Source organism: Crinia signifera, chromosome 7 (genome assembly GCF_055691185.1).
Source record: "Crinia signifera chromosome 7, ASM5569118v1, whole genome shotgun sequence".
NCBI classification, from domain to species: Eukaryota; Metazoa; Chordata; class Amphibia; order Anura; family Myobatrachidae; genus Crinia; species Crinia signifera.
Window position 1 is genome coordinate 108067413 of NC_139223.1, and position 17014 is coordinate 108084426.

The window sequence follows — 17014 nt, forward strand, 5'->3', positions numbered from 1 at the left end:
AGAATGCGGGAATATCCGCACCGATCTGAATAAGGGCCAGACTGAGCTGCTCCTGTGGCAAAGTAGTGGAGGGCACACATTAAGTTTTGCAGCCAAGACACTGCATAGTTGACAACCCCAAAATCATTTCTCACCTGCTCATATAAGTTTGTGCGGTTCAGCCAAAACATCCCCACCACCTCTTGATCTGGGAGGGAGTCCAGGTACACCCTCGCACGGTACCTACGTGAAGCACATAGTGGTCTAGGGACCTGGATCTGGTGTGCGGCCTGTGCCTTAAGCTGGGTACACATCTATACAATCCCTGTTTTCTTGCGACCGTTCAACCGACCGTAGACACGTTGGACCGTCCACAAACAACAACCGATACGCGCGTACACACCTGTACAATTTTACTTGCGACGTCCGATGTACTCCCGTCCAAACAGTCGCAAGTAAAGATTGAACCACCCTGCCTGTTGAGTACAATTTAGACGCATACCAGCCGTATCTGACCAAAGTCACCCTGTCTGTTGAGTACAATTTAGGCGCTTACCACCCTGCCGGCTGACTAAAATGTAGATGCTTACCACCCGTATGTCTGTCCCTAGACACCCTGCCGGCTGACTAAAATTTAGACCCGTATCTGACCATAGTCACCCTGCCGCTGGATTTTAGACACGAACACCAAATAATATTTTTAAAGTAACATCTTTTATTATAAACTTGACAAACTTTGAAACATTTAGAATATAACTATAAAAACTTATAATGAATGTAGAACAAAAACTATAAACCAAATCAAATTTTCTTAAAGTGTCTGGTAATGGAGGGTATCTGTATCCATCACTGTTTGGGAGGGAGATGGTGTTTTCATGGTTCCATGTTGCTGCCATGGTTGCCCAGAAGTGTGATACTGGGGATATTGGAGATAATGACCTGGCTGGTACATTGGTGGTGTGGTACTGGGGCAGGGTTGATGGGTCGGAATGGCATAGGGCGGTCATCTGTTAGGTGAGTTTGTCGGGTAAGGGTCCCGACACTGGCCCGGAACAGGGTGTCGTTGATGATCCGCTCAGCCTCTGCCCTTGTTGCAGGATCTAGTTTTTGCAGTTTTTTTGCAACTGTGTTCCCCACGTTGTCCTGCTCATCTTCATCCAATGCCATGAGTCGATTGGCAGACTCCAGAATCTGCCGAGTCATGACCTCAGACGTATCCGCAGTCTGCCTTGGCCTTTTACGGCCTCTCCTTGGTGGACCTTCAGGCTGCTGCGTGGCTTGCTGAGTGCTGGTTGTGGGTGTAGGAGTAGAGCAGAGGATGGGTGAAGGCAGCTGTGACGCCACATCTAGCATTGTTTTAATGGCTATTGTCAATGCCAGATATTAATTAATCTTTGTGGACATTGGCTAAAAATGGCAGGGTGTCTGATAGTGGGGCTTTGTAAAATACCATGTTCCATGACAAACTTAAAAGCAATGGACTTCATTTTCCAGAGTGGACACAGAATGTGCATGGTTTAAACTTTTTTTTTGTGACTGACGAGGCCTTTGCCTTGCACGCCAATGTAGTGAAACCCTACTCCCAAAGGTCCCTTAATAGAGAACGCAGAATTTTCAACTACCGCCTGTCACGAGCTAGGCGAGTGGTTGAAAATACATTTGGCATACTAAGCAATAAGTTTAGGATTTTTCATAGTGCCATAAATCTGCGGCTAGATAAAATAGACAAGGTAGTTATGGCCTGTTGTGTGCTGCACAACTATCTGCACAGAAAAACACAGTCTGCACACCCCAAGCATGGATGACAGTGAAACAGTTGAGGAGCCAGTAGGATTAACATGCTTGGAGACCAATCTAAATACAAGAAATGCTACTATGCGTGCAAAATTGACCAGAGAGTACTTGCAGTACTTTAATGGTGTAGGTGCAGTGGATTGGCAGGATGACATGATCTGCTAAATTGCTATGACATGCTACCCTTGTACTGTACTTTATTTTTACTTTTCATCTTAATTTTCAATACATAATTCAAATATGTGTAATCTGTGTACTTACTGTGCCAGAGAGGGTTTCCCCAGGAACTTCAGGGGTGCATGGTGTGGTGCATGGGGCAGCCTGGGCCACAGCAAAATTGTAGATGGAGTCCCTCAGAAGCTCTTGGTCCACTGTGAATGCCAGCAGATCATAGTACCAGAGCTTGGGCACATAAACTTGGTCCGTACCGGCCCCTGATTTCTTGGATCCCTCTACCTTGTTAAGCTCCTTTTTGAACACTGTCCTCATGTTGGCAATCCTTCCCCGCACCCACTCAATGTTAGCGGTGGGGTACTAAGGGAGGCTGACCTTCACCAACTCCTCCAGTGCGAAAGCTCTCTTCTGCCTATTTGAGTAATCTCTGGATTTACTATTCCAGAGACAACTCTGGTCTCTGTAGGCCTCAATGAACACCTTCATAAACTCCTCTTCTCTGCCATTCTCAAAATGACTGTTCAAAAATAAAACATAATGGACATTACTTTCATGATAAACACAACATACATCAATAAAGCATTTGTCATAACAACAATAAACTGCCGGCTGACTGTAGACGCTTTCCCCGGCCTTTATAGCAGCCGGCAGGGTGACTAGGGACAGATATGTCGACCTGCTACAAAGATGGGGTGCATGTATATTATGATTATTTATTTAATTATACATGGGGAGAGGTGAACACTTCTTGTGCTGTAGGAGACATCATGCAGCTATGGAACGCCCACATGGGCATTCCAGCTTTGACAGTATAGTCGCAATAATGGGCAGCATATCGATCGAACGTGCGTACACACTGCACTTTTGTTCCGATATGGGCCCGTCCTGTCGGATGAAAATTAAACAGCAATGAACCTTCGACCGACCGAGTATGGACTGACAAGACTGGTTTTGGACGTTTATCGCTCGTACAGAGGGAGTCGGGACAGCATACACACCTATAAAATCTGGACGGCCATCGACGATTGAATAGATGTGTACCCAGCTTTACTCCTGCACAGCTCCTCCAAACATGCAATATCACACACACAGAGCTCTACTCTGACTGTAACAACTCCATTGCTCAAACCCACACAGGTGCCCTTGATGATGTTGAGGTATATGTAGGGGTGTTTCTGATGATACTAGGACACACCTGTGTAAATATTTCCGTTTTTTTTCCCTGTTGGTCTGTTCCAAAACCACCCATATCAACCTGGTCTGTTTAGGTGGGGATTGTTAGTAAAATTTCAGTGGTGAATTTCCAAATTCACATCCTATGAAATCGTCGATTTGTATACTTTTTAATGGTAAAACATCTAGATGCGATATGAAGTGCGAATTCAAACTGACAGGTAACCATGTGATTGACCATGGGAAAATGCGATATACAGCGCAATTTGCTCCCTATTAAGTTGTCGATTTCAGCAAAACATGCGAATTCGGATGTTTTTTGATTAAAAAAAATCAAAAAAATCTAAATATCTCATCCCATTAAATGTAACCCCAGATGTTTATAATGGTGTGTACACACAGTGAGATTCCCTTGCTATTCGACTTAAGATTGGAGTGCTATGCAATCTGTGCTATCTCTGTACTTTTAACATACAATGCATACAATCAGCATTAGATTTGCACTATATAGTCATTGCTGACTTGTCTATCTGGGTTTTGATTTTTGCTGTCACGGGAGCGCGCATCAGGATTGAAAGGGTAAAAAACCTGTGAGATCTGCTGACGATCAGCATATGATCTGCATGCGATTTTGACTATATAGTCAAAATCAAATGTCAAATCTCACCGTGTGTACACAGAATAAGGTTTGCTGGGTTGTGTTTTTAGAATGTTGTTTATGGAGTGGAGTGGATAATTGAGGCAGAAATGTGTATGGAGGGCTGAGTTTCAGGGGGAGTGGTGGATGAGACTGATTTTGATAGAATACCATGGAGAGCGATGTAGAGAAATTATCTGTAGCACATGGTTTATTTGAAATAAAGAGTTACATAGGCTTAGAGTGCAAGACTTGCAATTAATAATACCTGCTTACTACAGATAGTCATTTTTAAACAATTCAAATATGTGACTGCACCTGAACACTCAACTCTTGTGGCCCCTTTTAATGCTTGTCTTGTAGATTTTTGCGTAGCTCCTAACATTGCTGATAGTGAAATTGGGACCTGCCGCATGACCGGCCCAAATAGGTGGCAGGGCAAAGAGGATAGTGAGCGGATCTTAGTTAAAGAGGCAGTGCCTAGTGCAGAGACCCACATTTCCGGGGGCTGCCCAGCTATCTCCTAGCGACTTGGAAGACCCCTTCCTCCTCCCTGCAGTGAAGAGATGCTGTGCTCAGGCACATGGCATCTATAGAGCAGAGCAGGGGGGATCTCCCGACCCCCCCTCAACTGCCCCCCCCCACCTGCTGGACACTGCCACCCATGAGCGGGACAGCAGGACATTCTCCAAATAGTTGCACTGTCCCGCAGTAATCAGGACAGTTGGGAAGTATGTTTTTGCTCACAGTCCTAGGGCTGCAAACAAAAATCAGTGAGTTGGCGGTAGCACATGTGCAGCATAGTTATATACTTACTCCACAGCCACAAAAAAAAATTGGCAGTAATGGGATTAACCCCTTTGGTTTTTATCAGCTGCTGTTGAGGATATAACACCTAGGATGCCAGTCTGATATGCTGCTCCAGGGCTGAGTAGTTATGTGTTCCTCTTGTGTACTATACACTGTATGACCCTTCATATCTTATGAGGAAAATTAAATAGTTGCTTGTTTCAACACTGAGGGGTTAATCAGTTTTGTACTTTCATTAAGAGAAGTGTTTAATGGTTGTGTTTCATGTTTGTCTAATTATACAATGGAGCATTAATTTAAAACTATGTATTATATTAAGGTGGCTTAAAGAGCAAGAGGTCATGAATGAAGCACTATTGTTATAGAGCCATTCACCACAAACGCTTTATGTCTGGGTGTATGATAAAGGGCGATTTATGTTACATTGCCTAGATAACATCATTACTGCATCCTCTTCCACCCAACAGAGCTGCAGCACGTATACTCTCAGTACAGAAACATGTGCCCTCATTTCACTGCTATGTGATTTTCCATGATCACTGTACAGTAAATACAGAAATAGCTTGGCACCCACTTCAGGGGCAAGGCTGATAACCTGGCAGTACTAAGCAAGGAAAGGAGGTGATTGGGCCCCCATGGGCTCTTTTCTGGGAAGTGTGAGAAATCTCTGCAAACATAAAGCAGATTGGGCAGGTTCACCCAGCACTGCAACAAATATTTTGTCCATCCCCGAGTGTCTGACAGATTATTAGAAAACTACTATTTATCTCCTAATATATCCCAATATCAGCAATTTAACACTAGAAAGACTAAATCATTTTACTTACTAAAAAGACTGGAAGGGGTCATTTTGACCCCTGCCCTAAAAACACTAAATATTAAATTGAAGTTTTATTCATGACTAGTTAGGTTTTTGTATATCACTTGAGCTTTTAATTTCTACTAAGACCTATTGAATTTGCTGTTTGCGATGAACCTATTCCAAATTTCCGAAGCCAAAGCAAATGTATCACTTTTCAGTTGCTCTGACCTTGTTGATGATGTCAAAATAATTTCTTTGAATCTATCCCTGGTCATAGTATCACCAAAATAGTGAGGAGCACACATAATTCTCATGTAAACCCAATGAATGCATCCAATTCTTCCAAATAAATAGTCCATGTATTACCTGTATTATTAAGTTGTCTTTGGGCTTCTGTCTTTGTACAAATTTTTATATGACACAGCATTGGTTCTTCTATCAATATGCGCTACGCACTAGCCAAACTATCATCTGAATTTATTCGTTTGGAATAAGGCGTCGTACCACGATTTTCTCAAAGCACATTTTGTTGATATAATCTTCCTGGAGCATGTCCAATCCAAATAACATCCCACTCTGTTTGTCAGATGCAGTGTACTTCTTCCCAACTGCAGGTGGCACATATGACTTTCTACCACAACCTCTTCCTTGAAATTGAGCTGGAGAAGGTTGTAGAATTTGTGACTGACCTCTACCTCTCTCTAGACTCCTTCCCTGAGGTTAAGGTGTGCTAGTACATACTTGATCTGTTCCAGACTACTTGTCATCAGTGTCAGTCTCATAGCTTTCACTGGCTTCAGATTCCTCAGGTATGTATGAAACACCACTCTCTGAATTAGACTGTATATCTTCAGTGTCCAAATTTGCTTGTACTGCTGCTGCTGCATCATCTTCTCCTCCTGAGTCTTCTTCATCTATATTTTTAAGACATTTTAGTTGCTTATCTGTCAAACCATGGAACCTGGACATTTTCACATCAAACTGTGAATGCAAGGAACTTCAAGATAGGACTCACAGACCCTCACTTTGCAACTGCTGAAAAGAAAAAAAAAAGAAAAAGAGAACCTATTTTAACCTGTTAGCCTACAATTTAAGTAGGCACGCATACGTCATTTTAAAGGAATTTATACGCAAAACAACTCAGGGGTCATTTTGACCCTTCAGTCTTTCTAGATATACCTTGAAATAGTTTCCCAAATATTAACCCTAAACATAAGAAATTTAGGTGGCTTGTTTGTGACATTTAGTTATGAAAAGTACAAAAAAATCATATTAGCAGGAAACAAAATTGCTGAAATGCAGTTTTTCATTGCAAAGGGGTCAAAATGACCCCTTCAGGCTTTCAAGTGTTAAAAGATTTTAGATCCAACCATAAATGTTGCTACTGTGCCCTGGGTGCAAGGCTGAGGGAGCAGCACAGTTGCAGGTCTGGTGGCATATATGTACATACAGTATTGTGGAGTTCCAGGATGTCTGGAGAGGAGCACATCCTTAGACATACTGTTACTTCCCTCCCCCCCACAGCGTGGTGAGCGGAGGAAGGCATGGCTGGTATAAATGTGCACTCAGCTTTGGGGGATGCATGAATGTGTCACCATGGCTCCGCCCCTGCTATACAGTGCCATAAAACAGGCATCTGATAGCAGGGACGGGGCTATGATGACACAATTTGGAGAATATTGGGACTAGGGATCACCACCTGTGGGTTATACATTGATGGTCACCATCAATGGTACCATTTATGAATAACCTTGATGACATGAAGCCAAAAAAAAATCCAGATCCAAAACCTGAAAGGGTAGTTTTGGCAAAACCAATCCAGATCCAAAACCAAAACACGAAAAGTGTCTTGTGCACATCCCTGATTTCTGTATTATCTATTGTGATCTAGTAACACCACCTACATTAAGGCTATTGCTGTTCCATATGTTGATAAGGGGCTCTTCAATAAATATCAAAGACCAGCACCAGAAATCAATATCATTATAGTCAGCTACTGTACACACACACTATAATGGCATGATACAACAAATTTACATTTCCGGACCTTATACATGTAAAACACAATCTGACATCAGTTCTCTTCATATATTGCTTTACTTTTCTTTTTCTTTTTTTAATCCTCTGTGTGGGCTGGACTTCAGTACGTTTATATTCCTGTAAATTATGAAGTGATAAGAAAAAAAAATCAATTTGTAACATAGGAAATCCCACACAGAGTATGGGCCATGATTAGATTGCGAGCTATTATCTCTTGGTAAACTTGTCTGTCATTTTTCACATGGTCTCACTCATATGGCTGGTGTTTTCAGTTGTGTAGTCCATAAAACATGAGGAAAGTGTTATGTCTGGTAATCTTTTATTCAGGAATATCTGACGGAACAATTTCTGACTGCAGTGTTTTGCAGGAATCTGACTGAAGGTGCCTCAGGAGCCTCTGTGGACTAATCTGCCCCATCATCATAAGCAGTGCCTGTTTCTCATGTCTGAGAATATATATAACAAGTGTTTTTTTTTTCTCCCTAAGAATGAAGACACATTATCAATAACTCTGTGTGTTTCACTCTATTAATATCTGCAGAAGTGTTGCAGAGTTTAAATACAGTACACTTGAGTGGGCAGAAAGTGCTTTATTGTCTGATAAAATGTTGGAAGTTCAATAGGTACTTTGTACACTGCATTTTCCAGGCTGTGAGGTGCAGGTGGGATATCCAGGTATGCGTTATGCAATATTCTGCTACAAAGTCGACAAGGGAAATGAGTCCTACTGTCTCCCAGGGAGAGGTAGCCATATTAGGGTAGCACTGACAGGAAGCCCTGTTTCCTTAGCAACAAAAGTGCAAATCACACCAAAAGTTTAGAGTTTCTGCAGTGTGCACTGATTAATTCAATGGGGTCAGACAGAAGCAGCTAATCAGTCCTTGTCCTATGTTGTAACTTGCCTGTCAGTAACATAACAGGGGACACTTAACTCTTTCAGCCCCAGGTTAATATTGGAAAGGTTCACCATACTTGTCTACATTTAAAAACTAGTTTTAGCCTTGCAGGTGGCTCAGTGTTGGGGGCGGGGGGGGGGGGGGGGAGGGTGTCATGCTCTGACCAAAGGTTGGGTATGGCTCCCCTTATTTATTGGTACTCAGCAGTGTGTGATTTATAAATAGGCTTATTAGGCTGCAGTCTATTATGTATTTTTTTTAACAGTTTCTTATATACAGTGGTGCAGCATATTCCGTTGCACTTTACAATAGGAGACAGTGACAGAACGAACTGGGTATTTACAGACAGTCAAAGGTATGAGGGGCCTGCTCGCCAGCTTACAATCTATAGGGAAATAGGCATTGATAAACAAGGATAGATATTCTTTATTTTATACATTCCACCAGAATGCTAAGGTTCCTGGTGTGTTGTATGATACGGTGACGCAGCAGTTTGGCCAGGGGTCAGGAGGATGGAAATGTGAAAAAGAAAGAGAGGATATGTGTGGCTTGTACAGTGGGGATGTGATTGGATAGGAACAGTACAGTATATGAAGGTTAAGTGTCTGGTTCTGAAATTTGATAAGCTTGCCTGAAGAGGTGAGTTTTTAGGGAATGCTTGTAGGTTTGGGGACTGAAGGAGAGGTCTTATTGTGCGTGGAAGTGCTTTCTACAGAGTGGGTGCAGCCCGAAGTAAGTCCTGTAATTGGCAATAAGAGTGAGTAATGAGTGTGGATGAGAGACGTAGATCTTGTGAGGAGCAAAGAGGTCAGGTTGGAAGATATTTTGAGATAAGAGAAGAGATGTAAGTTGGTGTACTTTGGTGTATGGCCTTGTGTGTAAGCAAAAGTATTTTGTATTGAATACAGTAGAATACAGTTAACCAATGAAGTGAATGACCGATTATATTTATGGAAGGTGAATACCTGGCTAGGAAGTTTAGCCATGCAGCTGCATTCATGACGGATTGTGGTGGTGAGAGTCTGTATTGAGGAAGGCCAATAAGGAGACTATTGCATTATCAATGTGTGAGATGATGAGAGTATGGAGCACAGTTTTAGCAGTGTCTTGTGTAAGGTAAGGGCGTATTTTGAATATGTTTTTTAGATGCATGTGCCATTATTTCGAGACAGATTGAATGTGGGGAACAAAGGACAGTTCGGAGTCAAGAATGACACATAGGGCTGTGTCTTTAACACCTATGGATTGTAGTGTTTGTATGAGAAGTGAATGGTTAACAGTGTCAAAAGCAGCAGAGAGGTCTAGAAGAATAAGTAGTGAATAGTGACCAGATTCACAACTTTAGTCAGTGCTGTTTCTGTGGAGTGTTGGGGATGAAAGCCTGACTCAAGTGGGTCCAATAAGTTGTTTGAGTTAAGAAAGTGTGTGAGGCGAGTGTAGGAAAGTCTTTCAAGTAGTTTGGAGATGCATGGAAGCTGAGAGATGGGATGGTAGTTTGAGAGAGAACTTGGGTCAGAATTATGTTTATTCAGAATCGAAGTAATAACTGCGCGTTTGAACAATGAAGGAAATATACCGGTAGAGAAAGAGTGGTTACAGGTTTTAGTTAAGGTTGGTATGAGCACAGGAGACAAAGATTTACTTATTTGTGAGGGTATAAGGTCAAGAGGAGAGTTAGTAAAGTGGGAGGAAGAAAAAAGTGCAGATACTTCATCCTTTTTTGTGGGATCAAATAAAGTTAATGTGTCAGAGGATTCATGTAGGGAATTGAGTAGATCCAATTCAATTCATCTTGGATCTTGTCAATCTTGTCCCTGAAGTAGGAATCAAGATCTTGTGCATGTATAGTGGCTGGTGGCTTGGATGAGAGGGAGGGTTGAGAAATGAAGGGCCTAATTCAGCAACACTCATAATGGGACGAATTCAGCCCCGTTGGGGGTCTGCGTAAGTGCATATTTGCACATGTACGGACCCCAGCAACAAATGGCTTTGGCAAGTTACATGCCAGTGGGGAGGGAGGGATGAGTGGTGGAGACGGTGCAGGACCATAGGATGTCCACATGAAAATGCCCATGTAAACACAGGCTGGCCAATGCCTGCCGGGTGTGGCTGATGTCACATGATTTTAGTGCCCACCTTTGGCAAATTGCAAATGAAATAAAAGTCAGTTTTTACTGACTTTTATTTCCGAAGTGAGGAGTAAATCATTCAACAGCGCCTGAGACGCCACCCCTCTGCCCCACCGAATACAAGGGTACACATTCCCTCACATGCCTCCTATAGCAGGCAAAAGCATTAGATGGTCGCCATCCATCGAATGATTTCTTCTGCCTTTGCAAACAGATGTCAGTGTATATTGCATTTTATTTGTGAGCGCTATGAAGACTGGGTGTGCTGCTGACATCCTGTGACACCAGCCACACAACCCCAGCATTGGACTGCCCGCGTACCCATGGGAACGCCCAGCATTTTCATGGGGACCCCCATAAAATGCTGAGCATTCCCATGAGTGGACCCTGGTTTCACCCCCATCCACCCCCACCCCTCCATTAGCTTTGGAGCTGGGGCCTATCTCAGAATGCTGCAAGCGATCCTGAACCAACCCCTATGTCCCCCCCAGGCGTCACTATGTCATCACTGTACGTCACCCTATCACAATATGTCTGTTTACATGTCCACCAAGGCCACAGTGTGTGCACCACTATGTTCCCCCAGGTCCAGGTGTATGATTTTTTATGTATGGGCTGGTTTTCCATCCCAATATTCAATACCAAAGAATTATCTCTCTTGTGAGACTGCTGTAAATTTATATTATATAAGTATGGGAGGTGAGACCCAAATGTATAGTTTGCAGGGGTGCTAAAAAGCCTAGCACTGGCTGGGTTCTGCCTAATGGGGGAGAGGGGTCAGTGGCAGGGGAAATGAGTTCCACCACCTCTACAGGACCACTTTAAGCACTGCACCAGACCTAAATATTGAGTGGTTTTTTTGTAGCTATTGACGCTTGGAAATCTCACCACTGCTGTTGCTAGTGACTTTTAAATTCTGTTGTCCTATTTTAATATTTGACTTTGCCGAATTTTTTTGTATGGTGGTTTATTGAAGCACAATATTAAGGTAGATGTTATTATATTTTTGTGAAAGTCCATCCCACATGTGCCATCTGTTTTTTTCATGTATGAATAGATGTAGAAATTGTTTACATGAGTTTTAAATGTTGAAATCTTAAATGAAAAAATATCACTTGGCTTGAAATGTTGAAAGAATGAGGGCTTTAACCACTCATTTTTTATTATTATTATTATTATTATTATTATTATTATTATTATTATTATTACGGCTACAATAATAATAATAATACTGAAAGATAAATGTTAACAAATGAAGGGTGTAACCACTAACGTATTAATTATTATTATTACCATAATAATAATAATGTGCTTATTCACAAGCTGAAAGCCTCACTTTCCATATTTATTTATTTATATTCAGGTAGCATCCAACGTTCTGATCTTCCTGTGCACGAACATGGTTGGTATTTGTACACACTATCCAGCAGAAGTGTCGCAGAGGCAAGCGTTCCAGGAGACCAGAGAGTGCATCCAGGCTCGACTCCATTCCCAGAGGGAGAACCAGCAGCAGGTAAGACCTGGCGTTTTTGCCTGTCAAACTCATTACATTGTATCATATTGAATGGACAGAAGCTGTGTTATAATGTATATATTCATTCTGGTCATTTGTAGATGAAGGTTCCAACACTTTGTTTACAAATGACGATTGAATATTTTTTTATTATTGTTTTAGACAAAAATTTCAATTTTATGCATTCAAAGTGAAAAAGTTTCAATTAGTCACTGCTCCTAATTCTTTAAGGGCTGAGTGGGACACCAAAGGTGGTGATATCCTGTTAGTGCACTCTGCTACTTCCATCCTAGGCATATACAGCACATTTTATGAGGGGTGCACCATCAAAGGGGTGTGTCTAGCACCACCTATTGTGTATGTCTAACACCGCTCATTGGGTGTGTCTAACACTACCAATCAGGTGTCTCTACCATCATCTATTGGCACTCACTACAATATAAAATGTCTCTCAGCCATACCATAATCTCCAGCCTATTTCAGTTTTAGTCTCCTAATAACAGTGGTCTAGTACAATTAACAATGCAAAACACACATAATTGATTGATGGGCGCTTCTTTTAATGGAATACAGTTCTAAAAAGCAAAAGGCTTTTGGTAAAAGTTATTGCTAGTGGCATCATTAGGGGATATATATATCAGTAGCTGGTGTGTGGTAGCACTCCCAAGTCGAGGTATATGGTAGGTGCCTTCCTAGGTGTTCCAGCGCAGGGATCCCAACATAGCATCAATGTATGCTCTATATATATATATATATATATATATATATATATATATATATATATATATATATATATATATATATATGTGTGTGTGTGTGCTGCGACCTGGCACTCGCTGAAAAGAAAATCAGCGACCCGGGTGCTCCTGCTGTGATCTGTATATCTCGGTGGGGTGCTGTAAAGAAGCTCCTCTGCACGGCACTCCGGGATTTGAAACAGTGTCAAATTCGACTTTCTCGGCTCCTGATTGGCCGCTAGGAGAAGATGCCGAGGTCGTCGCCGGGGATCAGGTGAGTAGGATTTCCTTCCTTAGGTACCCCTTTTGGACTACTTCGGATCCTGGACCCCGGAGACATCAGCCCTGGAGCCCAGGACCCTGGACCAGCCCCGGAACCAGGACCAAGGCCCCGGAACCGGACTCTTCAGCCCTGGAGCCCCGGATCTGCCCCGGAACCAGGACCAAGGCCCTGGAACCGGACTCTTCAGCCCTGGAGCTCCGGGCCCAGGATCCAGGGACCGACCTATGGGCTCAAAGTAGGTAAGTATCAGTATGTGTGTGTTATGTATGTATTAAACTTTTATTTTTCAGGGTGTCAGTGTGTTTTATTTAACTATTTTTTGTACTGTGGAACTACAAGTGCCAGCGGGCCCTTTAATGCCCCGCATGCTGGGACTTGTGGTTCTCCAAGTTCCAGCATGCGGGGTAGGCTTGCTGGGACTCATAGTTCTACAGTATAAGACAATAGTTTTTATTCTTTTTTTTACACTTTTCAACAGCCCGATGCCCACCGCCCAGGGGCATCGGGGACAGCCCCGGACTTTCAGCATGGGCTGGTAAGTCCTGGAGGGGGGGACCCCTTCATTGGGGGGGGTCCCCACTTCCCCAGGACCCCTGCCCATGCTGACCAGCCACATTTTGGGAACCAGCGCTGGACCTTGAGCCTGGTGCTGGTTTCATTAAATCAAGGGAACCCCAATTTGTTTGTCCCTCTGATTTTATGATACCAGCACCGGCTTTTTGAGCCCGGGGCTGGTTATGCTTAGGAGGGGGGGCCGCACACCGTTATTTTTCTTTTTTCTTTTTTTTTTCAACACACCGTACAGTACTGAAAATGTGCCGATTTTCATGACTGAAAATCGCACATTTTCAGGACTTAAAAATCACCCGAAATCGCAACATATCGCACTTTTTTGCCGCAAATTCGCATCTCATTACATATGCGAATTTGCAGCAAAAAACGCGATTTTTTAAAGGTGCGATTTGGTGCGATTTTTTTCTTTCGAAAAAAATCGCACCCTATTACATTTCGCCCCCTATTACATTTGGCCCACTATGTCAATGTTGAATGAAACACTGGGGGAATTTTACTAAAGCAAAGTCGTAAAAAATAGGTGTATTCATATACAGAACTACACCTATTTTTTACACATTTCGTATTCGTCATATCGACCTAATACGATAAGAAATCACCATTTAAAAGAATGGTGATTCCTAATTTGTTAATTAGCGGTAAATGGCCGTAATTGCCGGCCAAATACCTAGGAAAATAGACTTCCATTTCCTATCATATTTGGCTTTAATCTGTAATCCTAGCCGTCTCCGCTAACCACCGCTACTACACAAGTGAAAGGGCGGCGTGATAGACTCCTATTTGGCTGCAGCAAAATCTTCACAAAACAGCTTGTCCGGAGTGATACTCTGGTAAAGAAGGGGAGCTGCATACCTGGATATCACTGTGTAAAAAAAAGAAAAAGAAAGAAAGAAATGTAAAAAACAGCGTGGGTGCCCCCCCCCCATCCTTCCCCCCACGGCTGTAACCAGCACCAGGCTCAAAGAGCCGGGCCTGGTTTTAAAAAATCAGGGAAAATATCAAACTAATAACGCGAACCACCTGATTGAGCAGGAGCCGCACGATGTCTTTGTGTACATCATGCTGCTCCACCCCCTGAGTAGTGTTATTGGCTGACTTGCGGCCTAGTGGCTCCTGATTGGCCGCTAAGCGATGCAAGCCGGCCAATGGTACTATTTGGGGGTGCGGAGCCGCACGATGTAAACAAAGACAGCGGGGGAAATGTACTAATTGTATGTGTGTGTTTTTATTTAACTATTTGTACTGCTGGGGCATTATTAGTCCCAGCAGGCCCTTTATTGCCCTGCATGCTGGGACGTGGTTCTCCAAGTCCCTGCATGCGGGGGAGGCTTGCTGGGACTTGTAGTGCCACAGCAATACACAATAGTTTTTTCTATTTTGACACATTTATCAGCCTGGTACCCACCGCCCAGAGGCACCAGGGACACCACCAGGCTTCAGCCTGGGCAGAAAAAGTTCTGGAGGGGGGGGGGCCCTCTTTATTGGTGGGGTCCCCACCTCCCTAGGACACCTGCCCAGGCTGACTGGTCAATAGGGATGAATGCTTTGAATAAAAAGTCTCCCTCCGGCTGTGGCATTACCCTGCTGGCTGGTTGGGCCTGGGGCTGGTTTTCAAAATACAGGGGACACCTACTCATTTTGTCCCCCGTATTTTGGGATCCAGCCCTGGCCCTGGGGCTGGTTTTAAAAAATCAGGGAACCCCTATTTTAATGTTTTTTTTCTGATTTTTAAAACCAGGCCCGGCTCTTTGAGCCTGGTGCTGGTTGTGGTTGTGGGGGGGGGGGACCCCACACCTTTTTTTTTTCATTATTACCATGAAGCCTGCATGGATCTGAAGCCAATACGAATTTGTATTTTAAAATACAAGTTTGTATTTAAAATATGAATTCATATTTTAAAATACGAATTCATATCGGAAAAAATTCTAATCAATGCGCCATCAGATAATGCATATCATTCAAATACGACTGTATCCTCCGTAATACGAATGAAAATACGACTATACCAGTCGTATTCAATCGTATTAAGAAATGGATTTGATTTTTCGTATACGTATTCTTAGTAAATTTCCCCCCAGTGTGTGGCTCCTTGTCAGTCCGGTGGTTCGCGTTCTCGGTTTGTTATTTTGCCAAGTCCCAGGGAACGAAGAGGACAGAGGAGGAGGAGCTTCGTGAGTATAATTTGCTCCCACAGGTACCCCACAGGATTTCTTCAGACTCCGTACCCAGACACCGGACCTTAACCCCAGGACATCGGAGCCCAGGACCAATGGGCGGGGACCTACCTACGGGCTCAAGATAGGTAAATATCAGTATGTGTGGGCTATGTATGTAATAAAACTTTATATTTCATGTGTCAGTGTGATTTTATTTAACTATTGGTTTTACCCATTAATGGGCTGCATGCTGGAACTTTTGGTACTCCAAGTCCCAGTATGCATTCCAGGCTTGCTGGGACTCATAGTTTCACAGCAAAACCCAATGTTTTTTCAAATTTTTACACCATTTATCAGCCCGGTATCCACAGCCCAGGGGTACCGGGGACAGCACCACACTACTCCCCCAGGACCCCTGCCCAGGCTGACTGGTCGGTAGGGTTAATGTTTTGGCCGCGGGACCTTTATATAATCATAGTTAAAAAAAACTACAATATTTTGCAGCAAGATCCAGTATTGTCTGGCATATTACCCCCTAGACCTTCCTTTATTTTTAGGAAGAACAAGTCCCTTACATCTTTATTGGCCCCTAGCGCCCTGAGAGAACCTATATCTAATCCTAATCACACAACATCTAATACTTGGCTAAATCCAAAAGGCGCTCGGGTGCTTCCGTTGTGGTCGTGGTACTTGTATCACATGTAAACATATTATGAATAGGACATTAGAGATTAAAGTGGATGATACATTTAAACCTGTTAAAGGATTCATTAATTGTGACACCATTTATGTAATTTATCTTCTAACTTGTGGCTGTAGCCTCAAGTATGTTGGGAGAACCACAAGACCACTTCGGATTCGTTTTCTTGAACACCGAAGAAATATCATTAAGAAGAATTGTTTGCATAGTGTCTCCCGCCACGACACTGAACACCATGATGGTGATCCCAAGGACTTGGGGGTAGTAGGTCTTGAATGTATTGAGGTCACCAAACGAGGAGGTGACATGTTCAGGACCCTCTGTCGACAAGAAATCTATTGGATTTTTATATTGGATTGCCTTTTTCCCAAGGGTCTCAACGAGTCCCTTGAGCTAAACACAGTGCTCTAATGATCCCCATCTATAATCCCCACCCACAAACTCCACTCCCCCCCTTCCCCCTCCCCCTGTCAGTGTGTTTTTCCTTTCCCTACCCCCTAGACCTTCACTTCCAACCCCCCCCCCCCCTTTTTTTTCTCCCCTTTGTTATCATCACAATTTTTCTGCTTCTATTAATCTAATATATATAACAATGGATTTAATACCAAAAGTTTTTTC

At 43.0% G+C, this 17014-nt stretch overlaps 1 protein-coding gene across 2 annotated transcripts in view; it reads left to right on the plus strand.

The window, feature by feature from the left end:
* Positions 1-17014, plus strand: part of ADCY5 (adenylate cyclase 5) — a 411020-nt gene that overhangs the window by 218417 nt on the left and 175589 nt on the right. For both annotated transcript variants that reach the window (XM_083153598.1, XM_083153599.1), the window contains exon 2: positions 11798-11947. In XM_083153598.1, the coding sequence (XP_083009724.1) occupies positions 11798-11947 (150 nt within the window). The remainder of the gene's footprint in view (positions 1-11797; positions 11948-17014) is intronic.